Source organism: Meriones unguiculatus, chromosome 6, assembly GCF_030254825.1.
Source record: "Meriones unguiculatus strain TT.TT164.6M chromosome 6, Bangor_MerUng_6.1, whole genome shotgun sequence".
NCBI lineage: Eukaryota > Metazoa > Chordata > Mammalia > Rodentia > Muridae > Meriones > Meriones unguiculatus.
In genome coordinates this window covers 43,551,135-43,575,023 of record NC_083354.1, presented here as the reverse complement: position 1 = coordinate 43,575,023, position 23,889 = coordinate 43,551,135, and the positions used below count along the sequence as shown (strand labels likewise).

Here is a 23,889-nt window from a genome sequence, read left to right as displayed (position 1 = left end):
GGTGGCCCTGGAATAACTCCAGCCCGCCTGCGCACTTTGGGGTTCAGGCCTGAGCCTCTAAAGAAAGAGATCTGGGGATGGCTCAGGGCACTGTTCTTGTCAGTCGTACCCCGTGGCGGAGGTAGCCGGAATGGCCTGAGGAACTGGGGCGAGGGAGCGGCCTAAGGAAGCAGGCGCTCCTTCCGACCCGCCACCACAGCCTTTCATCTCCTGCCAGCATCAGAGGCCCGGTGGCCTGTGGCCACTGACAGGTGTAAAGCAGGCGAAGTCCCAGGTCCCAGGTCCAATCTCCTTCTCCCCCGCCCCCGCGGCGCCGACCCCCGCCCGCCCCAGGCCCCAGCCGCTTTGTCAGGCTGCGGGGCGAGGAGCCTCCCGTGCCACACAAAGCTGCTTTTGTGTCCGGCGTCCTCCACGGGACCCAGTGACGTCAGCCTGCGTGACCAGTTCGGCAGCGCAGACGACGGGCTGTGGCGCCCCCTGGCGGCCGACGGCAGAGGCCTCGGAGCTCCGCCCAGTTGGGGCCGGCCTTTCGCCCAGTCCTCCCGGGAGCAGGCTCAGCCCGCGGCTGCCCCTGCTGTTCCTGGAAGAAAACTCAGGCGCTCAGCTCGGCACGTCGCCACGCCCATCTCACAGGCACCCAGAATTTCCTTCAGCTTTGTTTTCTAAGTCAGCCTTCCGCTGCAGCCAAGGACAGACCCCGCGAACTCTGCCGTGACGGCCTGCCCCCACCCCTCTGATTTGGCGACGTGGTATTCTGGCCCTTATTATTATGTATTTTTTACAAAATGGTTATTAGGGTATGTTAATCATGCATTATTCCATAACACGTTTCATTGTGACACAAAGAATTTCAGCAGGGTTGCTTCCGGAAGTATGGATACCTTACCACGGGCTGCAACACTGAAAAAAATGTCTCCTTTCCTTTCTCAGCCACTCAGTATCTGTAAATAATTGGGAGAGCTGGGATCTGGTGAGCCGCCTCCTCCCTCTATGACCTGGATGTCGACCGGGACCATCCAGCCTGGAAAATGCTCAACAACATTCTACCTTTTTGCAATTTTCTTATATTCTTTGTCACACTTTTATATCCGTTCCCTGAGACTTGGAGGTGATTTGGTTGGTTTTTATGAATCTCAACGTGTAGCCCAGGCTGTTGTGGAAACTCTTGGTCAACCTCCTGCCTCGGCCTCCTGTGGGCTAGAGTTAGAAGCATGTGCCACCACTCCTAGCCGAGATGGTTGGTCAAGTCAAAGGGTGGAGCCCACTTATCTGTGTGACTTCAGCCCTTTAAACTGTCTTTGGGTCTCTGTGGCAGAAAGATAAAAAAATCACTCTTTTGCATTAAAGACTAGCTAGGTACTTCTGCACTCCCAACTGGCAAGAACCCTCCCCAAGGTTCTGCAGGGCTGAAGGCTGCCCCAGGGCCCCAAACTGCACAGTTCGGAACAGTAGGCTGCACTGCCTCTAACAGGCACGTTGACCAGTCCAGACAGCAAACTAAAGCTAAGGGTCTTGGGGCCTCATCCTGCAGAATTAGGACAGAGCTCTGCCTACAAGGCAGGTAATGTCCAGGGTCCCATCCCAGGTGAGTCACTGGGGGATAAGCCACCCCCCTCTTGCTCAGTCCCCAGGGAAAAAGAACATCCGGCAGTTGTTTTCTTTCTACATTTTATTATTTCAAATCATGTGAACAATTCCATAAAACATGTGAAAAAAGCAAGGAAGTGTTCAACGCTGAAGGACCCGGGCCTGGGGCGAGGGCATGAGGGGCCTGGCCCCTCAGCAGGCAGCGGCGGTTCCTAGATTAGCGCTAAGGAGCTACATTTAGGTTAATGGAGCCTGGGCCCGGGGCTTCAGGGCAGGGCCCTCAGTGACATTGGCAGTTGTCTGGAACAGCCCTTGGAATCCAATTCCGTGGAGGGCAGGGCAGGGGGCCGTCCGAAGAGGGGTAGGTGTAAACACGCAGACACACTCAAGGCACGGAATCACTGGAAGGGGGCTGGGGCCGGGTGGGGGCGTATGCTGGTCAGGACCTGACAGTTTTAAATAGGTTTCTCTAAAGAGTTTTCTAGGCTTGCAGTTTTCCCTTTACTTTCTTTTTCTTTTTTCTTTCTTTCTTTTTTTTAAAGCTACGAGAATAAGCAGGTGGACTGTCTCTCCAGGAATGGCGTTGTCTCTTACACATCTTGTGCTTTTTCCTTGGGGGCCTCCGAGCGGCAGAGGGTGGGGCAGGCGGGAGGCTCCCTGTAAACATTTGGACTTGGGTCAGGGCTGGTGTTGGACAAAGCCAGGGGTCTAGGCTGGAGAAGTGGGTACCTCTCCAGACACAGGCCTTGGGAAACTCTGCATGCGCTCCCCCCTCACCCCACAATAAGACAACGGTTAGAAAACCAGAACGGATGCCCAGGAAGGGTGTACCATGGCCATGCCCGACCTCGGACAAGGGTGGGCTTAACAGGGTGGCCTGTGGCAACCCCTCCCCCAAGTCTAGAGCCGAGGGAGGGGACAGGGGAGCTGAGAACAGAGGAAAAAAAGATGGGCGAAGCAGCCGGGGGACAGGCAGGGAGCAGGGTCTTCTGGACTCCGTCTTCCTCAGGGGTAGTAGGGAACAGAGTCAGCGGTGGCCCTGGAGGTGGAGGAAAGACACAGCCTGGGTCACAGGCAGCTCCCCACCTCTCCAGACAATGACCTTTTCCCCACCTACTTGTTACCAGGGACACAGCTGTGCCCAGGGGCCAGCTTCTGTTGCTGGGTTACCGGGTGTATCAGTGACACTGGCGGTCACAGCATGTACACCAGGGCCAGGGGGGCTGGCCTGGGCCTAGGATTCTCTGGTCTGAGACGGACGTCTAAGGACAAGTGCAAAGCTGTGAGCACTGGGATACCTGGGTCTCCTCCTGCATCTGGACTAGGCTAATATGACATGGTGGAGGGGAGGCAATCTCCTCCAAAGAACATTGAATAAAATAGTTCTTTAGCTCTGCCCAGGGGAGAGCCAGGTCCTTCTTCTCCCTCCCTCGTTCTCTGGTCCCTGCTTGCCCTGCTCCACCCTTTCCCCTCCAGGCTGACTACTCCCAAAGGACCTCCCCTAAGCTTCCAGCCCCATGCGCACTCTGAACTTAAGGGTCTCACTATGCTGTTCCCCAGCACCCTGCCTTGCCTCCTTCTGACTTACCATCCTGCCAGGCCCGCTGCCCCTCAGAAGAGGCCACAGTCCTTCAGGTTGTTCTTGATGATGACGTCAGTGACGGCATCAAACACAAACTGCACGTTCTTGGTGTCGGTGGCGCACGTGAAGTGCGTGTATATCTCCTTGGTGTCTTTGCGTTTATTCAGGTCCTCGAACTTGCTCTGGATGTAGCTGGCTGCCTCGTCATACTTGTTGGCCCCTAGGGAAGACAAATGAAGACTTCCTTCCGTATGCTGAGGGCAGGTGGGCTCCTTCCTGCAAGTTCAGCAAGCATCTGTGCACATGCAAGCCCGGCATGGAAAATGTGCACATTATGTTCATGTGTAAGTGCACGTGCTGTGTGAGGGACGTGTCCCACGTGCGCGTGCTCAAGAGTAGAGGCCCACGTGTGGTAGCAAGCCTCCTGCGTGAGTGAGGTACCCTATGTCCTGTGTTCTCCCTTCTGTCCAGATGGGGGCATCCATGGGCCGCGTCCCCAATGGTGCCGGCTGGCACGGCCAACGCCCCTCCCACGAGACGGTCTTCCCAGGGTCCCACCTGTGTACTCCGGGAAACAGATGGTCAGGGGGCTCTGTGTGATCTTCTCTTCAAACAGGTCCTTCTTGTTGAGGAAGAGGATGATGGAGGTGTCGGTGAACCACTTGTTGTTGCAGATGCTGTCGAACAGCTTCATGCTCTCATGCATGCGGTTCTAAGGAAACAATGTGATGCTGGTACGGGCCCCCAACTGCCGCCTACCAGGCTCTGTCCCCGCCACCAGTGCTCTCCTGGTCTCTTACCATCTCCTCGTCCTCAGCCAGCACCAAGTCATAGGCGCTCAAGGCAACGCAGAAGATGATGGCTGTGACGCCCTCGAAGCAGTGGATCCACTTCTTGCGCTCAGATCGCTGACCACCCACGTCGAACATCCTGTGGACAGTGGGTCAACTTAGCTCCAGGGAGAGAGCCCTATGGGAGGCATCTTGCATTTCACAGGTTGGCGGGCTGAGGACAGAGGCCCGGCCAGTGTGGAACAGCTGCCACCATGGAGTTATCCGCCCTCACTCACTGCAATCCTGGTTTTGAGTCTGGTCAAAGGGACAGGTTGGAGCACATGGGACGGAGGCAGGAGAGGCTACGAGCAGGAGGAGGTCACTAGTGATAAACTAGGTGATGAACTGTGAGGACATGCTCTCCCAGTACAACCCCGAGGACCCTCAGAGGGACTGGGGAATTGTGCCCAATGGCGGCTAGCAGGCCCTGCCCTAAACCCTGCCCACACACCCACTCACTTGAAGTGCAAGTCCTTGAAGGTGAAGTGTGTCTCCACGATGCCCGTGGTTTTCACACGGGTGCGCAGCACATCCTGTTGCGTAGGGATGTACTCACTCTGTGCGATCCGCTCCAGGTCATTCAGGTAGCTGAAGAGGGAGGACAGGATCAGGCAGGCCAAAGGGAGCATCCTGACATGGACCTCAAGACAGAGTCCTGCTTCTTTCTCCTCTTCCTCCTCCACCCTTTACTCCAGGTAGGGTCTGGTTTATGTAGTCCAGTCTAGTCTCAAGGCCATGATCCTCCCTGCCTCAGCCCCGAGGGCGGCAATTACAGGGGTACCCACTCTGCCTGCCTGCTTCTTCAGTCCCTGTCTGCGTCCCAATCATGGGCGAAACAAAGACACATGGGCTCAGCTCCCTTCTTTCCCACCTGTAGAATGGGACCTTAGCAGTCAGGGTCTTAACTTGACCTGCATCCAACGGGAATCAGAATGTTGAAACTACAGGTAAAAAGTGGGAGGGAACAAATTGTCCTCCAGGGAGAGATTCAAGATGCTAATCGGTATAATTAAGGTACCCACTGCAGAGCAACCCGGTGTGGTCCTTTCATATGGGACCAAACATGTTGGGGCCTGCCAGGCCCAGTGGGTCCGTTGCCTAACTCAATAAAATCTGAGGTGAGGTGGGAGCACCGGCACCTGCTTGGCAGAGGTCCCTGGGGCTCTTCATCACAAGTGCCTTTAATTAGTATCAGGGCCTCTAGGGTCCAAGGCCCCGTTCTCTGTCTGCCTCAATATCCCCGCTGTGCCTTCAGGCTGGTTTTGGGCCTTGAAGTGGCTGCCCTCTATTGGTCTTTTGTTCTTGGGGCAGGGGTGCTAGGGCCAGCAGCCAGCCAAACCAGGCCAAAGGGAAATGATCTCAGAGAAGCAGGGATAGAACAGAATAACAGGAAGGGCCACGGGGGACCATGACGCACTTGCTGTGACCTGCAGACCAAGTCCCATCCCCTGTGGACGGAGCCCCCGGCCTGGAAGCCTCAAGGTGGGTTCCAACCAACTTCTTCCTTCTCAACAAGTGGGTTCACCCTGGGGACCCTCCGCTCTACTGTGGTCTTAGCAGACTGAGGTGAGGCTTGGCACACCACTCCCGGTTAAGCTCCACCCACACCCATCCTTTCGATGAGCCTGTCAAGGCAAAAACCATCTGGCAGAGCAGGGCCTCTGGTGACCACTGAACCCCAACTTCTAAAGCAGGGCTGAGCATGCAAAAGGAGTTTAATATCTGGGGAATAAAGACACAGGAAGTCAGAGAAAGTGGGAAGGGCCTGGAGAGGGCTCCATCCTACCCTCCTTGAGAACTGGGGACACTGAAGTAGTTCGGGTGGTCAACCATTAGGGTTCACCCCTCCCTGCCTCTGTAACCCACAAGCTCAGCTGGTGACCAAGCCCATGATTTCGGGGTGGGGCAGTGCTGAAGCCTGGAGGTTCTACAGATTTGGCTGTGATCCCAAAACTGTTGAGGGTGGAGGACGACACAGGGCAGTTGGGCCACACAAGGCAGAGGGAGCCTGTTCATGGGATGGAAGCAGGACGTGGGAATCCTGATCAGGGAGATCGTCTGTCCACTCCTGCTGAGTGGGCTCAGGACTGAATGAACAGTAGAGACCTGAAGGGGATGGAAGTTGGGGATTGGCTGGCTAGCTGAAGCAGGAGGAGGGAGGGAGAGGTCAGCTAGCACTTCTCTGGTGACACTGTCCAGTACTTAGGATGTTTTGATGTCTCCTACCGCCTCCCAGCTCCTCTCAGCACCCTGCCTCAGTCCTGATGCACGGCTGGACTGCAGGGGATTCAAGACTAGGTTCCGACCTAAACGATCCAAGCCTGTGGTGCCTGTGGGATTCCTGGGACACTCTGTGATTCTCCAGCTGAATCCTGGGCTTGGCTTGGATCCAGAAAAGTTCAGAAGCAAAGTCCAGGCTCCAGCTTGTGTACACATCTGTCACCTCAAAGACAGCCCCTTCCTCGTCTGTGAGCCTCTGAGCAGCAGGCCTGAACTCCCGTGTCCCTAATGACAGCCTAGAGCTTGCATGCACCATGCCCCTGCCTCAAGCCCCCTCCCCCTCCTTTCTTTTCTACCTCTGGCTCACAGCTCCACCGAGGCCGCTCCTCCTCTGGGCTTCCCCCCAGTGGTACTGACACCTTCAGCTGTCATTGCTTAAGGACCTGTCTTTTGCACTCATCACTGTGTCCCTGACGCTTTGCACAGAGCAGGTGGCTGCAAATGTTCTTCAGAATGATTGTGTGCAAAGACAGATAAGGCTAAAGTAGCCTGAAAGCCACTGTGGCCGTCATTTCTCCAGGCCTTTCAATACCATGCCATCTTAGCACCCTCACCCAACCCACCACCAAAACCTCAGCAGAGGGTCATCAGCTTGTGTGCCCTGGGACCCCTGACCATGCCCGGCCTCTTGCAGTACTCACTAAGCGGCTGAGTCGTTAAGCTGGTATTCCCGTGATCGGCCAAAGCAGGCTTGCACACCATGGTCAGCCCAGAGTCTCCGGATGACACCGGACAGGTCTTCAGGAAGCATACCTTGTTCCTCAGCAGCACAGGACAGTGCAAACAGCTGCCTGGCATCATCCTGGGCACAGAAAAAAAGGAGGGCAGACAGGTAAAGGAACAGACAGGTAAATACCCTGTCTCTGACTATTAGAGGGAATGGGGCCCAGGCGGGGGTACTCTCAGGTTCTCTAGGACAACACTTGCCCTGAAGACTTCTGGGAGACAGGTAGAGGAGAGGGGAAAATACACATACCGCGCGCTGGGGGTCGGCAAAATCAATCTGCAGGTTGCCCATGGCCTTGACGATGGCCATTATAGACTGGATGGTGTTGCTGTAGACAACCGCACGGTACTGCCTGCACTCTTCCTCCGAATAGCCATCTTCATGGATGATCCTGAGAAACAGAGGTTACCGTCCACAAACCACAGGAAATCACGCGGCTGCCTGGGACTGCAGGGACCTGCCCCAAAGACAGAGAACAACCCCTGCCCCGTGGAGGTACACTGATGTTAAGTGGGAAGTGAGGCACTCTGGGATGCGTGGAGACCAAGCAGGCGTGACAGCATAGGCTCAGAGGAAGAGAGTGATCCAAGTCTGGGGACTACCGTAGGCCACTTACTTCATCTGCTTGACAATGGTGCTCTTCCCCGATTCCCCAGCACCTGGAACAGATGGGATAGATGGTCAGGAACAGGCCCAGTGGGCTCCGCAGGCAGACAGTTAGGCTGCTGTTAGCCCTGAAGGGACTTCTTACGTTCCACCCATCAGTGGCACGGTGAGATAGAGGTGTGGCTCGCAGGAGCCACAGTGGCTAAGGAAACCTACAGCGTCCGCTCGGCAGCAGACTCCCTGCAGGCCTCTGCTTTCCTAAGCTCCACTGTCGAGCAGGGCTCGGCTACCTTGGGCCTGCACGAGTTCAGGGATTTAGATTTCAGTCCACAGTCTCTGCTCTGACATATACAGGCTGGCTACTCTGTGTCCTTCAGCAGAGCCGGCTGGAAGGTACCCTGCATATGGCAAAAGGGCAGGAACCCCTCCTTTCCCCAAACCCTGAGATTTAGCTGCTAAGCAACTCACAAGGGCCACAAAGTCACATTCCTGTCCTTTGGCCATGGCCCAAGGCGCAGCCGTCTGCTTTCTGGACCAGCTCTGTCCTAAACAGATGGAAAATAGAAACTCACACACATTCTCTCCCTCTCACACGTACACAAGCTCTGACTCAAGCTTCTCTGGCCTGGCAGAGCCCCTGTCCTCATTTCTCCATGACGGCTTCTGAGGTTTGCTAGTCTCTCCCACATTTGCCACAGCAGCTCCGTTAGGCAAATACCTTTTCTGGACCCATTTTAGAGGACACTGAGGTTCAGACAAGTACATTCCCACTGTAGGATCAGGAGGCCAGCATTCAAGATGGCACCACAATGCCAAGATGAGGCCCTATCCTCCCCTCCTTCCCAGCCTCAGCCCAGGTTCACTCTGCTCCCGCCCCTTTACCAGCTCTCACTCCTGTGCCTGCCAGGTACTACCTGCCTCTTGCTTCCTGCTTATAGTGCTCCCTTTACTGGGTAAACCTGGCCCCGTGTTCTGGTCACAGCAGCCCAGGTCTATCTCGCCAAGCAGTTCACAGGGTGTACGGACCCGTCAAACTTGGGAACTCGGGGACAGTCAACTTATAATTGGGAGAACACATGACAATAGCACCATCAGCAATAACGACGCAAAGCTGTGACAAGACAAGTACCCACTGTGTGCCACGTAATGCTTTACACCTAGTGTGGGTTTTTGGAGTTTTGGTTTGTTTTCGTGACAGGGTTTCATGTAGGCCAGTTGGCTTCAAACTTGCCATGAAGCCAAAGATGACTTTACATTTCTGATCTTCCCACCTGGAATTACAATTGTGTAATTCAACATAGCCAGTTTTTTTTTCTTTCAATTACTATGACACCTATCTATCTATCTATCTATCTACCTAACCTACCTATCATACAGTGTTCTGTCTGCATGTGCACCTGCACACCAGAGGAGGGCACAAGATCTCACTATAGATGGTTGTGAGCCACCATGTGGTTGTTGGGGATCGAACTCAGGACCTTTGGAAGAGCAGCCAGTGCTCTTAACCTCTGAGCCATCTCTCCAGCCCCAATTATTATTTTAAGGCAGGCTCTTACTAAACCAGGCTAGCTTCAAGCTCACAGACACGCCTACTTCTGCCTCCCAAGTGCTAAGTTTGGAGGCTTGCCCCACCACAGCAGCCCTTTGTTACAGGGTTGGTTTGTTTTTTGACAGGGTTTCTCTGTTTAGCCTTGGTGTCCTGGAACTGACTCTGAAGACCATGTCGGCCTCGAACTCACAGAGATCTGCCTGTCTCTGTCTCCCAAGTATCAGGATTAAAGGTGTGCACCACCACTGCCTGGCTTGTACTTATTTTTTTTTTTAATTTATTTATTATTTATACAGTATTCTGCATGCATGTGTGTCTAAACACCAGTAGAGGGCACCATATATCACTATAGACAGTTGTGCGCCACCACGCGGTTACTGGGAATTGAACTCAGGACCTCTGGAAGAACGGTCAGTGCTCTTAACCTCTGAGTCATCTCTCCAGCCTGCCTTGTTATACTTTTTAAAAAGATTTTATTTTGGGGGCTGGAAAGATGGCTCAGAGGTTAAGAGCACCGTCCATTTTTCCAAAAGTCCTGAGTTCAATTCCTAGCAACCACATGGTGGCTCAAAACCATCTATAATGAAGCCTGCTACCCTTTTCACACATGCAGGCAGGATACTGTATAAATAATACATAAACAAATCTTGAAAAGACTTTATCTTGGTCTAGAGAGAGGACTCTAGTGGTTAAGAGCACTTACTGTTTTTCCAGAGGACCTAAGTTTTGTTCCCAGCACCCATATGGTGGTTCACCATATGTCACACAGTGCCAGGGACTCTGATGCCCTCTTCTGGCCTCTGTGGGCGTGTGGGCACGCACACAAGCACAGCCAAATACTCATACACACAACATTTTAAATGGCTTTCTTTGATTTAAACTTCATGTGTCTGGCTGCATGTGTACCTATATCCCGTGTGTGCCTGGTGTCCACTGTTGTAGACACGGACTGAACCTGGGTCCCTGGGAGGAGCAGCTGGGTCGTGCTCCAGCCTATTCGCTTGAGATTATGTGCATGAGTATAAATATGTGGATGTCAGTGCAGATACCCACAGAGGCTTCTGGAAGATTCCGAGTCTCTGAAGCTGGAGCTAAAAGTGGTTTAGGGGCCTTAGGTGCTGGGAACCAAAGTTGGGTCCTCTACAAGAGAAGCAAATACTCTAACGCACTGAGCCAGTGTGTGTGCGTGTTTATGTGTGCGTGCATTCAAGCTGCAGCAGCTAGTTCTCTCCTCCTGGCGTCTGGGTCTCAGGGATCCAATTCATGTTGTCCAGCTTGGTGGCAAGCACCAACTGGCTGAGCCAGCTCACCAGCTCCCTTGCCTTTTTTCATCTAAAAATTTATCTTTGTATTTCGTATAATTATACGTATATATGGGGGGTAGGGGTGCACAAACATGCAGGAACCCTCAGAGAGCAGAAGAAGGGTTAGATCCCTTAGAGAGGAATTGAGAGGTGACTGTGAGCCACTTAGGTGGGTGCTGGGAACTGAACTCGGGTCATCTGAAAGCAGGGAGCAGCTTTTACTGCTGAGCCATCTCTCGGCCAAGCCAAGCCTAGTTTGTTATGTGGTGCTGGGGTTCAGCTGAACCCAGGGCTTCATGCATACCAGGAAAGCACTCTACCACGCCCACCTACACCCACGAGGGACTTTTTATCTTCTTGATTTCCCTGAGGTAGGCTCCATTCTCACCTCCATCTTTAACAAGTGAGACATAAGCCAGGCGTGGTGGTGCCCACCTTTAATCCAGCATCCGGGAGGCAGAGGCAGGTGGATCTTTGAGTTTGAGGCCAGCCTTGTCTACAAAGCGAGTCCAGGGCAGCCAGGGCTACACATAGAAACCCTGTTTCAAGGAACACACACACACACACACACACACACACACAAAGATATGAGACATAAGCTGCAGCATAAGCTAGTCCCATTGGTGGGTATCCCGCCTTACTCTGCACATAGCTTCTCCTAAAGATCGGATGTGCCTGGGCCCAGTTATGCCTGTCACTGTGTTCTCTCAGGCCCCAGTCTCTGACGCGCTCAGGCAGTGGCACCAAACAAGTAGAAGCAGGACACGCTGATAGACCTCATCAAGTCTCAGCTTTCCCTATCCAAACCGAGATCTCACTGGGGAAACAGAGGCGCAGCTGTGACTCTCACAAGAGTAGGTCCGGGTACATTCCCAATCCGGCAGCTGCTCTGAGGGGAAAGGTCTGAGTTCTTACCAATGTTGCCAGGTGCCTATAATCACCGAGGTTCCAACTGTCCCAAGCTTGCTTCCCAGGATGGTGTGGGAACTGTTATGGTACAAACCTTCAGGCCTTGGGCAGGCTTCTGAGATGGTGTTTTCTCTGGCCTTAGCCCTGGGCACTAGGGATACCAGTTTTGGCATACTGCCTGGGTGTGAGCTATGGTCATCCCACCAAACAGCGTTGTTCACAGAGTGGAATAAGGCTCCTTCACATTCTACAAGCCCAGAGGGGCGTTCAGAGGCCTGGAAAGCCTGCCCATACTACCCAGGGCCTCAATATCTGCCTACAGGAGAAAGAGCACAAAAGCCAACTAGCTAGCTTTCCCACTTGCTTCCACAGAACAGAAGGGGAGCCATCTTGAAGCAGAGAAAGAACCAGTCTCAGCCAGGATTGAGGCCTCATTCAGGGAGGAGAGGCTAAAGAAGTGAAAACTTGAGTAAGAGAGATCATAATGATTAGTCTCCAGGACAGGTGGGGAGGTAACGGCAGCAGATGTCCTGGGCACAGGAAATCTCAGATAAAGGTTTGACTTCCATGACTTTGGAGATCCTGGTTATACGAGACACTGGTTTCACTACTGGCCATTGTGGGTAAAGAGGGTATCTAATCCTCTGACCACTGTCTTCGGGGCTGCCGTGTCCTACCCATTCCAGTGCCAGGGATGATGACGCAAACCTACTTTGTATTTGATTTCCCTAACAAAGCTGGCAGACACCAAGGGGGCCACACCTGAGCAAGCCAAGCCAGGAACCAGATTCTTACACTTCTTGCCTCTGCCAGCTGAAGGCCTACTTCCACATTTCCCTAATGCCTCCGTTTCCTTTTCTCGGGCCTCTCGAGTTCTGAGTTAGGGCATTTTCTGTATCTAGCAAGGGGGTGGGGGTCACTGCAAACATAGCCCCTTTAGACAGGTGAACAAAACATCTGGGGAGCTTCCATCCCCGGGACTCAGGGATGTCCATTTGTCATTGCAGTAGCTGTGACACAGGCAGGAAGTAGTGAGAGGCAGGGCAAGGGCGCCGCTGGCAACCAAGCAGTAAGTAGGGAGGTATCAGGATAGAGTCGGGGAAGGCGTAGGAAACCAGACGCCCAGTGAAAAGTGTGTGGTGAGGTCCCTGGCGCTCAGGTAGGCCACTGACTTGGTGCTCCAGAAGTTCTGGGGGCACATCACTCCTCTCTGTCACCAACAGCCCTTTCTCTATCACGGCACATTATTCCTACCATCTGGCCTGGAGTTTGCCTGTACTCAGCTTCCCTGACGGCCCTGTGTCTACCTCAGGGAGAGCTTCCCCGAATTGAAGCAGGGGTGCCAGCAGGGAGGGGAGCCTGCAGAACAGACAGCAGCAGGAGTCAGCCTCCCCTGTGCCCACCAGCTGCTACCCCCCCAGCCAGATCAGATCAGTGGGGATCCACAGAGGTTCCCTGGGGGGTGGCTCTGATTTTCCCATTGGGCTACACCTCTCCCACCAAAGAAAACACCTCCATAGCTTTTCCCTGAGTCCAGCTGCTGGGCCCACCGCAGGAAGGCAGTACTCTCAGAGGCTGCTCTGCAGAGAACATCTGTCTCTACATGCGGCACTGAGCTCCCGTGGAGAGAACACACTGGGAGGAAGGAAGACAGCAGCGCCTCACTGCCAGGCAGGACTGGAAAAGCCTCACCACAGATGGGCCCAAGTTCAGACACTCCAGGTTCATCTAGGGCCCAGCATCTAAGACTCTGCTAAGTGTCCATCTTGGACACCTCCCCCCCCCAACTCCTACATTAGGTTTAGATCTGCATAGAGGCTGGAACCCACTGTTGTCCTTTCTGGCCTCAGTTTCTTCAAGAAGCCAGCAGGGCTACCTTTTACTTTTGGATCAGCTTCCTCCCCAGGGGGAGGGGGAGGGGAAGCTAGATCTACCCAACCCTGCTGCCCACACTGATCCTCCCTGAGATTCCCCTTAGCTTCAGCAATCCCAGGTTTCTGGCACCTCATCTGTGAAATGGAACAATGCATTCTTCTAACGGGAGGAGGGCTGAGAACCGAATAAATGTAAAGGTCCTCCCGATGCACCTCACCTAAGGTCAGTGTGCAGATAAGTGATCCCTGAGGCGGGAGAGATGGCTCAGCAGCTAGAAGTGCTGCCTGCTCTTCCAGAATACCCTACTTTGGTTCCCAGCATCCACAGGGCAGCTCAGAACTATGGGTAACCACAATTCCAGGAGATCTGGCGCCCTCTTCTGGCCTCTGAGGTACCAGGCCAACCATGTGCTATACAGACAAACATGCAGGCAAACACACATACACTTAAAAATAAAAGTAGTAATAGTTTAAAAAAATGCATTGTATGAAATTCTCCAAGAATTAAATAAATAAAAATATATTTTAAAAAACGTTGTTACTAGTGTCTTGGCATGGTGGCACATGTCTATAATCCCAGCACCTAGTAGGCTGAGGCAGGGGGATACTGAGTTCAAGGTGAGCCTTGGCTATGTATGAGACTTTCCAGAAGGAAGGAAGTCGGTTGTCACTATTTTCCTACTTGATGGAGGAGTACAGGTTTCCCCAAACGTCACTTCCTATAGCGTACGATGACCAGCTGCTCTGGTCACTATCACAGCAAGGCACATAGTGGGGTACCGCAGCCACATCATTTGAAGCAGCGCCTCTCAGAAGATTCAGAGAAAGAGCAGTGGTTAGCAGGCTGATACAGAGCAGGCAGGATGCCCTGCTGAGACACAGCACAACCCAGGACAAGAGAACCCACTCCTGCTGCTGGCGCTTCGCCCTGAGCCCATCACTTCTCTGCCACACAGCAGGACTTCCAGAGATAGTGCCTTCTTCTTGTCCAGAAGCCTTCCAGCTGACACTGTCCACTGACTCCACACATTTGGAAGGCTGGAAAAAGCCCCCCCGCCCCCGCCCTGCCCCTGGAGGCAGCTCCAGAGCTAGTGGGCTCCCCTGGAATTCTCGGGCTAAGGGGAATAGGCAGCTGACGTGGCAGCCCGAGGGCAGAGATTCTCAAGAGCAGCTGGGACCACAGGGTAGGCTTGGGCAGCAGCCCAGCTCAAAAGCCACAGCACCAGGCACACCCACTCTACCAGAGTCCCAGTGGGGCAGCAGTGGAGATGGGTTTGAGCCCTGGTATGCCCACCCTGAAGGTAGTCCAGCGACCAAGGAGGTGCCACATCTTCAGGGCTGTGCTGCCTCTGTCATTGTGGATCCTATCACCTCCCTGCCCCACAGCCCAGGGTCTCAGCTACCACCAGGGGGAGCCCAGCAGCCAGAGACAAAGCAGAGGAGGTGGGGGCTGGGCAGCATGGGGAATGTTTTGTTTCAGCAAAGCAGCCTTCCCAGCTAGGGGTGGCTGGGGGGAGGTGCCAAGACCCTCAGCCACAACCTCCTCCCTGGGAAGCCCCCAGCCAGCTTCAGAGTCTGAATACACAGGAACAATGGGAACAGAAGGGAAGAAAGGAGGGAGGAGGGCCCGGCTGAACAAAGGCCCTCTAAGCCCCACCCCAGGCCTCTCTTCCTTCCTCCAGGTGCGGTTCTTTGACCCCCTTAAAAGCCCTCCAAGGAATCTCAGGACAGTCTCGCTGGGGGAGGGGGGTTTGGAAGGATCCTGCAATAATTCCACCAAAGACTGTGGCCCGACCATCTACCAGATGCCCCAATAAATCAGCCAGCCAACGCCTCCTCAGACTGCAGGCCTTACCACCTGTAAGAGCCTGGAGCCGCTCAACGAGCCCCAGGTCATTGCTACCTCCCTCTTCTAGAAGATTTTTTTTCAATTTTCCCTTGGCTATTTTTTTTTTTTTTTTCGTTTTTTGGTTTCTCCTCTGTGTAGCCTTGGCTGTCCAGGAACTCATTTTGTAGACCAGGCTGGCCTGGAACTCACAGCAATCCACCTGCATCTGCCTCCCTGAGTGCTGGGACTAAAGGTACACACAACCAAGCCTGGCTACCTTTAGCTATTTTCCAAGAGCCCGAACAGTGGCTGCCTCTTCTGAATTACCTTAGGTTAGGTGCCTGCAGCCTGGGCCTCAGTGTCCCCATCTGTGAAATACAGCCCTTCTGGGAATGTGCCGAGCCGGAGGCCTGCCAAAAGCAGCATCCCTCCCAAACTGCCCTAGGGCCCGACTCAAGCCAGCAGTTGTCCGTGTCCCCAGAACTGAGCACCAAGACAAGGGCAGCCTGCGATGGCACAGTGAGGAGTGTGGGAACTGGGTCCCTCTGTACCCACGCCTGGCTGATAAGGAGGAACATGGTCGGTGCTTTCTGCACAGCCTCCTCGCCAAGAGGGCCTGTTCTGATAACATAGCAGAATCCCTTGGAATCTCCCACAGGAGGGATAAGGCCCCACCCTGCCACAGATGTGAGATCTGAGGGTCAAGAAGCATGAACATCTGACACCATTGCTACTGGCCCACACAGCAGTCACATTCAGCCACCACAGTACCGTTTACACAGAGGCCACCGCTGAGCTAATCGTCATCACAGAAGCACCGTTAAGCCTTGAAGGAACAGACTGCCTTTCCGCCAGTCTGGCCAATTCCCACCAGAGGCCACCAGCAGAAACTACAGTGACTTTCAGCATTCCTCTGGTCTAGTCCATTTCCCTCAGACTGGAGGTTAGGAGAGAAAGAGGCACAACAGGGGAGGCACATGCTAAGTTCCTGAGTATGACATGAGTGTTATAAGAACAGGGGCTGTGAGGAAAAGTAGGAAAGAATTCAGGAGTTGCTGCACATAGAATGGAGCCCTGCCAGCAGGCAGATTTCTGTTTGGACAGGAGAAAGGCTGAAACAAGATCAGGAGTTTCACCTTTCAGGGCGAAAGAGGATTTAAGACTTCTCAAGGTGCCGGGTAGTGCACGATTTTAAAAGTGGCGCTCGCCTTTAGTTCCAGCACTCGAAAGGCAGACAGATCTGAGTTCAAGGCCAGCCTGGTCTACAGTGGGAGTTTCAGGACAGCCAAGGCTACACTGAGAAAACAAAAACAAACAAAAGACTCCTCAAGGCAAGGTCCCCAAGCACTCCCAGAGCATAGGTGCACCAACACGAACCAGCCTCCCATAAACACCAATCCTGGCAGCAGGGCATGGGGACCCAGCCTACAACAATGGTTGGACAGGTGCATAATGACAGCTTGAGTCGTTCTCAAATCTCTGTTTGTATGTCCTCAGTTTCCCCATCAGTGGAAAAAGCACTCGCATAAAGCCTACCTCAGCCTCACAAGATTAAACAGACTGCAGAGTCCAGAGCCACATAAAATAGCCATAGCCAATCTTAGGCACCTGCTGTTATGAGCCGATGGGAAACTGAGGCACAGTGAAGGTACCCAGGTTCATCAAGGAGTGATGGGGGAACCTTAGGCTGGGCTGAGGGCCCCTCCTCAGCCCCCAGGCAGGGGAAACCCGGAGTGAGCTAATATGGGGCCACTGCTCCACTTCCAGGCATTCATCTCCGTCTGTGGCTGGCCTTCCTGCTTGGAGGGCAATGGCCGCTCAGGAATCCAAGAGAAGCTTTGGCCTTCCTGCTGGACCTCCCACTGGTGTCCCTCTCCCAGCCACCACTTCCTGTGGCCAAAGGAGGGGCTTAGACTCCTTCTCAGAAGCACCGCCTGCCTCTGACATCCTGGCCCCAGCAGTTGCTAGGACAGGACAAGGACAAGGACAAGGCTACACCTAGACCGGCCCCAACCTGGTGACGAAGTGTGAGAGGCCTGCAGAAGCTCCCAGGTGGGCCTCGACAGGTTCAGGCCTTCTGGCTGCCAAAGGCCTAGGTGACTCAGGACGCACACTTCTGCACCAGCCCCAAGCAGCCCTTGGCCTCTTCCTCTTTTGGGCTCCTCCTCTCCCAGCTGCTTCCTCCTTTTTCTCTGATGTGGACACCATTTTCCTGAGAGGCCCAGCTACATGACTTCTTGTCCCCACTCCTACCTGGGCACAGTAGGTACTGCCATCAACCAACATCCTTTCTGTACACTCTGAAGCAGTTGGGATGGGGGCAGCATCCTCCCAGGCTCAAAGACACCTTCTCCCCACCAAGCCTTCGATGAGAGCACTTTTACTCAAAACTGGCCTGGCCCCCTCTCGGGGCCTTGTATGCAAATCCTGAGGGCCAACCCTGAAGGGCAGTCTATCATTGTTCAGCCCTGGAAGATAGTCCTTCCCAAACCACCAAGAGTGGCTCAGACCCAGTGAAGCACCAACAGGTTGAGGGTGGGGTTGGGTTTAGTAAGAACAAGAGCTCTAGGCAAAAGATAGGGTGTGGCTACACAGGGGCGGCCCCACCCTGCACCTGTAGCTGAGGCAGGGGCTTCCTGAAGGGCATCAGGTACCAGGGGCACACTAAAGGGTCCAATCCTTCACTCCCGCCAGGGCGCCCTGAAGAACATTCTTAGATATGATGATCCATGAGCAATAGCCTTACCGACTCCTTCATCTTCTAATGACTTCCCAGGTTGGACCCACAGAGCTTCTCAGAGCTTCTCAGAGAAGGCTGCCAAGCCCGTGCCCCATCCCAGTGGCCCACAGCACAAGGTGAGTGGAGGCAGGTCACGCCTTTCACCCTCAGCTGGTAGTCATGGTGGGATGCCCTGGTCCCTCAGCGGCTAGAAGCCTCGAGTAAACAAAGTTGTTTCTATCTTTTCCTGCCAAGTGAACCTGTGACTTTCAGAAACAACCGGAGAGAGACACACAGTGAGGGACAAAGACTGAGGGCAGGAGACAGAGGATGGGTGTGCTTTCCAGTGCTCAAAGTCCCAGCCCCATCCACCCGTGCTAAAGAGGCCTGCAGACCTCAGCAGGACAGATCTCGGCCACAGCTCTAACCCCAGCTGTCACTTGGTAGACAAACGTTCACCTTACTTCTCAGATCGCAGGGTCAACAGACAAGCTCTCACAGACCCAACGGAGCCCTGACGATGCTCTGGCAGCCTAGGCTCCTGACTTGACAGCAGTAGGTGGATTGATGCTGCCCGAGGGCTTGTGTGGAAGCCCGTGCCCCGCAGCTGGCTGGATGGCCAACCGGAGCCATGGCAGCAGCTCGTTCTCAGTATTGGCCACCTGTTTGACTCTGTTCAAAGTCCATCCACCCATCCGAGATGGCCCTGGCTGAGCGGTCCCGATTCCCCTCTTCGGGAATAGCCCTTAAAATACCTAGTCTCTACGGATTCCTCTGCCTGCCCAGGGTACTCTACAGCTTTTCATGTTGGCTGTACAAGTACTTCAGTGATGGGCGAAGCTAAGACTCAGACAGGAGGTTAGAAATGGCTTGGACCACTTCCCCCCAGCCCCCCCAGCGTGGGAGCTCATCCAGGCCCGCCTGGGCAGACAAAGCTTTGCCCAGCCTGGGGGAGGGGTGGGAAGAGACTTGGAGGCCCAAGCGGACCAGCCCCCCATTCAAGTGCTAATGAGCTCCAGCAGGGGAGAAGTGGGTTAAGGGAGGGGAGACCGCCTGTGCACCAGCCCACCTGGCTCGCAGAGCTGTGCCACACCCCCAAGGCTAGGCCCCCAGAGATCAGGCCTCCCACTTGCTGTAAGCTTCCCGGGGGTAGGAAGGGAGTTCCCTGGAGGGTCCCCATAGTGTACCCAGGCAGCTCTGTCAGCTGGTGGAAGAGCCCTCATCTGTTTTTGTTGGTTTGTTTACCTCCAGGCTTTGACCCATTACGTCTACAGCCCCTGAACTGCACATGACAGGCAGCTCTCTAAACCCGGCTTCAGCTGAAGCAGATTTCTAACCAGTGCAGAAGGTGAAACCGGAGTTCTACGTTTTTAGCTTTTTTTTTTTTTTTTTTTTGTGCATTATTAGTGTTTTGTTTGCATGTGTGTCTGTGAGGGTGTCAGATCTCCTGGGGCTGGAGTTACAGGCAGTTGTGAGCTACCATGCTGGTGCTGGGAATTGAACGTGGGTCCTCTAGAAGTCAGTGTTCTTAACCACTGAGCCACCTCTCCAGCCCCAGGATTCTAGGATCTATCTACAAGACCCCTGGGGTTGTCCAGACAGGGTAAGCCCCCAGCCTCACACCAGACCTTCACCAAAGTCTTAGGAATCTAGGCCACATCTCCTGTCTCGGCGCCCTTGGTGAACTGGGTCCCTTTGCCCCCAGCTGCCTGGCATTGGCCAACACTGAGCCATCTCATGGGCCAGTGGTGTTCATTTCACAAGCTAGCTAGGGACTCCTCCAGGAAGCCCCTTCAGGAGAACCTTCCCAGTACCTAGCCAGCCAGGATCCCAGGCTAGCTCTCTCCTCTACCTCTCAGCTGGCAAGCCCTGGGTTGTATTTTCATTCTCTCATTCTCATGTATTCTATCCCACTCCCAAGGGCTGTGGCCTGTTCCACGATGTGTTCAGGTGCTTGCTGGCCTACACACATACTTAATATTCACCGATACAGCATGCCTGCCTTTTGCTAGACACACAGTCAGGACGCAGGCTACAAAACTCCCTTCCTTTCCGTTCTATAAATCTAAGCCCTGGCTTTGAGCAGTACCTGCTCCTGGAGCTCATACAGCGCTGCTCAGCTGCTCAAGGCTGAGCCCCGGCGCTCTCAGAGGCTTAAACTGTCACTGGCTAGAGTTCTGCTGTCCCCAAACAGAGGTGAAGTAGAGCCACTCTCTCCCACATAGTCCCTACTGTGTGTTATGCCGAGACTGGGCAGGAGCTCTGCAACAGACGAGGCGAGGTCTGTCCCTGAAGCGCCTGCACAGCCTGTGATGGGGCCAAGAAGGGTCTAAGAACTTTTCTTTCAGCATCCCCTCAGCCTTGATCATTGGTCTTCCAATGAGCACTTGTTACCTGCTCACAGTGTGCCAAACTGGGACCCAGTGACCGCTACCAAACCAAGTTCACCGAATACAGCCTTCATTCAACATACAAGAGGACGCAGCCTTGCCTTGTTGCCTCAAGGGCCAAAACTATGTTCCCGTGGGGAAAGCAGGAACCCAGGGAGCAGAGACGCTGCAAAAGCCTTGGTGGGACTTCAGGAAGGATTCTTGGAGGAGATTCATGGATGGAATACTAAAGAATCAAGTAGGGAAGATACAAAGTCCCCTGGTGAGACAGAACGCACCATCTGTACTCTGAGCCTCCATGGAGCCCACAGTGGACACGGCTTCTCCTGGTGTGTCCCGTTCAGGCCGTCACCAGAACCCCGAAGTCTAACAGGGCCTAGCTAGTAAGTTAGGTTGAACTGGGGGGTTGTATGGGGGGCTGAAGGAGTTCTACAGGAAAACTAGTATCAGCTTCTCTACTCGCCACACCAAGCTGCCAGAGGAAACTATCTTACTAGTGTGTACCACATCTGTCTCTGATGACAGTGACATGCCCGCCTGCTGGCAGGGATACAGGGCATGGAGGGAGACAGTGTTCGGGTGGGGCAGCAGGCGTGGTTCTGGCTGGGAGGGAGGATTGGCACTTGCCCAGCCTGAGTCCCCGTTGCCTGGACAGTCTCCTACTACTCAGAACTGGTGCCCAGAACTCTCCCACTGTCACCTTACTCCTTCATGAGGAAGTGGATAACTCAGGTCAGGACCCCATCCTGGATAGCAATGACAGACTGGTCACACAGACCAGGTTGTCTGTCCATTTCAGGCAGAGCTCTTGGCCCTTCGCTCCACACCCTTTGCAGTGTCCTAGTCTCCGGTGGGTACTGACACAAGCCAGGAGTTCCATTTTGGAGGAAGGAAAGGCCAGAGGGACAGGGTCCTGGGACAGACTGTTCCATGAAAAAGTGCGAAGCTAGATCCTATAGCACTGATTGCTGCCAGCCTAGTGTAGGAAGGGGTACCAGGTCCCTCCAAGCAAGGGCTAAAAGCTGAGCTGGGCTCTAAGGAGCAAGCCTGTCAGGATAGAGGAAGCCTTGCATTACAGAGCAGGCCAGGAGTCCTGTGCAACCCTCTTCCCCCGGGGCTCTCTGGTCCAGACCCGCACCTCCTTAGCCACCACAATAACTGCTATAAACCTGGGGGAGGCTGGTAGGGGGCTTCAGCCTGGGCACTGGGAGGTAGCGATCCCGGAAGTGCCCTCCCCGGGCCCAGCAGCAACGGACATTCTGCCGCCGCCGCGTCGACACCCACTCACTGCTTGCCGCACTCGCAGCAGAGACAGGAAGAGGCAAGCGCCCAACGCAAAGCAGCCCAGGAGGCTGGGCCGCCGCCCCTTCCCGCCCCTTCTCTTCCTCCCCGCGGCAGCAGCGGAGCGGATGCCATTTTGAAACCTCCGGGGCTGTGCCCCCAGGCCGGGTCCGCCGGGACAGTCAACAGATGGATCCGTAAAGACATACATGTTGTTCCTCGGCCACGGGCCTGGCAAAAAAAGAGGCCAGGCTTTTTTCATAGCTTGCAGGCCCCAAGGCGGCCCTGGGGCTGAGGGGCCACACCCCCCCACTTACTATCCAGCCGATTACGCTGCTACGCTACTGCTACTGCTGCTGCTGCTGCTGCTGCTGCTACCGCTGCTGCTAGGGCCTTCCTCCCTAGAAGATCCGGAGGCCCCTATCTTCCCAAGTCAGCCTTCCACAAGGAACCACTCTGACTCCCGCTGGGAGACTGGACACAACCATCAGGCCCTCTGCCTTTGCCAAAGCCTAGCTGGGATGCTTGAGAGCGCACGGGGCTACAGGCAGCTGACTCCTACTAAGCCCTCATTCAGCTCACCCACCACTCTCCCGTCACAGGATTCCTTTGGGAACCAACAGGTCCACTCAGTTTCCTAGGCCATATCCCAGGCCTCTCAGCCCCGAGTATGAGAAGCCCAGCACCCGTAAGCAGGTATCTACAGGCACACAAGGGCAGCAATATGTCGGTTGTCTCGCTACTTCCACTTCCCCACCCCATCCCAGCAGCCACCATCTTCTTGGCCTTGGAAGTGGCTACAACGCTAACTCCTCCATGTTCCCTCCTATTGCCCAGACTCCCCTGGCCCCGGCCCAGGCAAGCCTTGGAAACTAGGAAACACATTCTCAGGGCATGGAACTTCCCACAGATGCTTGAGGACTGGCCCCTCTTCCCCAATGAGACTAGCAGGGCTTCAGTCCCGCCTCTTGGAGGGGGTCTGCCCAACTCAGCCTAGGCCAGCTCCAGCCCCTGCCTGGTTCCCCACCTCCTATCAAGGCCCACCTGGGGCAGGCCGATGCAGAACGCTAGAGTGTGAGTGCAGATTTTAAAAACGGGCAGATGATGGGGGGTGGGGGGTGGGGGGTGGGTTGATGCCTGCAGAGAGAGATCTGGTGACCTGGAATAGAGGCTCGAACAGGGATTCACGCTAGAGTGGACTTGAGAGTAGTCAGTTTCCCTCTTAAGAGGTCAGAGTGCACAGGTAGGGGAGAGAGGATCCAGAGTAAGGCTAGGGGAAAGAGGGAGTAGGTCGGGGCTTGACAGGGGTCCCAAGGAATGCCCAATGCCAACAGAAATAGGACATGTGGGGCTTGAAGGTGGAACCAGTAGGGTTCTGAAGGTTTAAGGAAAGCCTAAGAAAGTGTGGAAATACACGGCATGGGCTGAGTTCTCTGAGACGGAACAGTAAGGGGGAACAGTCATGCAGGGTTTGCCTTCTGGTTTGGGGGTGTCTGGGATGAGGAATGAGTTGAGGGTCTGAACTAGAGTCTGGACTGGGCTTGTAAATCTAGCCTAATCCAGGGTTTCCAATCTTAAAGGGTGGGTCCTAGGGGTTTCCAAGCGGAGGCGTAGGGTCCAAACCAGGTACTTTCAGGTCCTTGCCTAGGGATTGGCGCCGAGAGTCAAGGGTCCCAGAACGGGGTGCCGCCTCACCTAACAGAAGCAACTTCACCTCCCGCGCCGCCTTCTCGCCGTCCTCCCGCAGGTTCTTGTCGATCATCTTAGAGCGCTCGGCTGCCGCCTTGTCCTCGGCGCTCACGGTGCAGCCCATCCTGCCGTCCGCCGGCCCGGCCTGGCCCCCACACGGCCCACGGCCCGGCTCGGCCCCGCCCGACCCACTCCGCTCCCACCGCCGGCCCTCTGCGGGAAGCTCCCGGGTCCGCAGTTCCGAGCGACTGCGGGAGGCGCCTTCCCGGCCGCCGCGCACCGACGGCGGGGCGGGCCAGGGGTGGGGCCCGGGCAAAGCAAGCCCGCGACTGGGTCGGGGCGGGTCTGGAGGCGGGGACAAAGGAAATTGGGGGATGGTGATTGGTTGGAGGGCGGAGCAAAGGGAGAAGTTAGGCTCAGTCCAGGCTTGGGCGCAGGCTGAAAGCCGGGCCGCAGCGAGAGAAGACATTAGGGGTAGGGTTAACACGGGCTCAGGCCTCGGGGCGGGCTGCAGGAGGAACTCGACTCCCATTGGCTGCTGAGAGCCTGGGGCTCTGTTTCAGGACTGTAGGACCAGTTGATCTGGTAGCCCAAGGGTCGGGACTAGCTGCCTTAGCCATAGGCCTAATAGAAACCCGGACTTTGAGCTTTTGTGAATTGTGAGATAAGTAAGATGAGCAGGTGTGTCTTCTTCACTTGCTAACAGTGAACCTATGAACTTGTTTGGGGAT

At 54.8% G+C, this 23,889-nt stretch overlaps 1 protein-coding gene across 1 annotated transcript; it reads right to left on the bottom strand.

The window, feature by feature from the left end:
• Window positions 1-1,651: 1,651 nt before the first annotated feature.
• On the bottom strand, window positions 1,652-23,422 carry Gnai2 (G protein subunit alpha i2). Its single transcript, XM_021662296.2, has 9 exons — window positions 23,165-23,422; window positions 7,626-7,668; window positions 7,259-7,400; window positions 6,924-7,084; window positions 4,462-4,590; window positions 3,970-4,099; window positions 3,728-3,881; window positions 3,176-3,389; window positions 1,652-2,626 (listed from the first exon to the last, which is right to left on the bottom strand). Exons 1-8 carry the CDS (start codon window positions 23,280-23,282, stop codon window positions 3,199-3,201), a joined length of 1,068 nt encoding a protein of 355 aa, XP_021517971.1. The 5' UTR covers window positions 23,283-23,422; the 3' UTR covers window positions 1,652-2,626; window positions 3,176-3,198.
• Between the last annotated feature and the right edge of the window lie 467 nt (window positions 23,423-23,889).

Coding starts and splice junctions, on each gene's coding strand:
- Gnai2 (XM_021662296.2), bottom strand. CDS start 23,282: ATGGGCTGCACCGTGAGCGCCGAGGACAAGGCGGCAGCCGAGCGCTCT. Junction 7,669..23,164: donor GGTGAAGTTGCTTCTGTTAG/GTGAGGCGGCAC, acceptor CATCTGTTCCAG/GTGCTGGGGAATCGGGGAAG. Junction 3,390..3,727: donor CTGTTTCCCGGAGTACACAG/GTGGGACCCTGG, acceptor TGTCTTCCCTAG/GGGCCAACAAGTATGACGAG.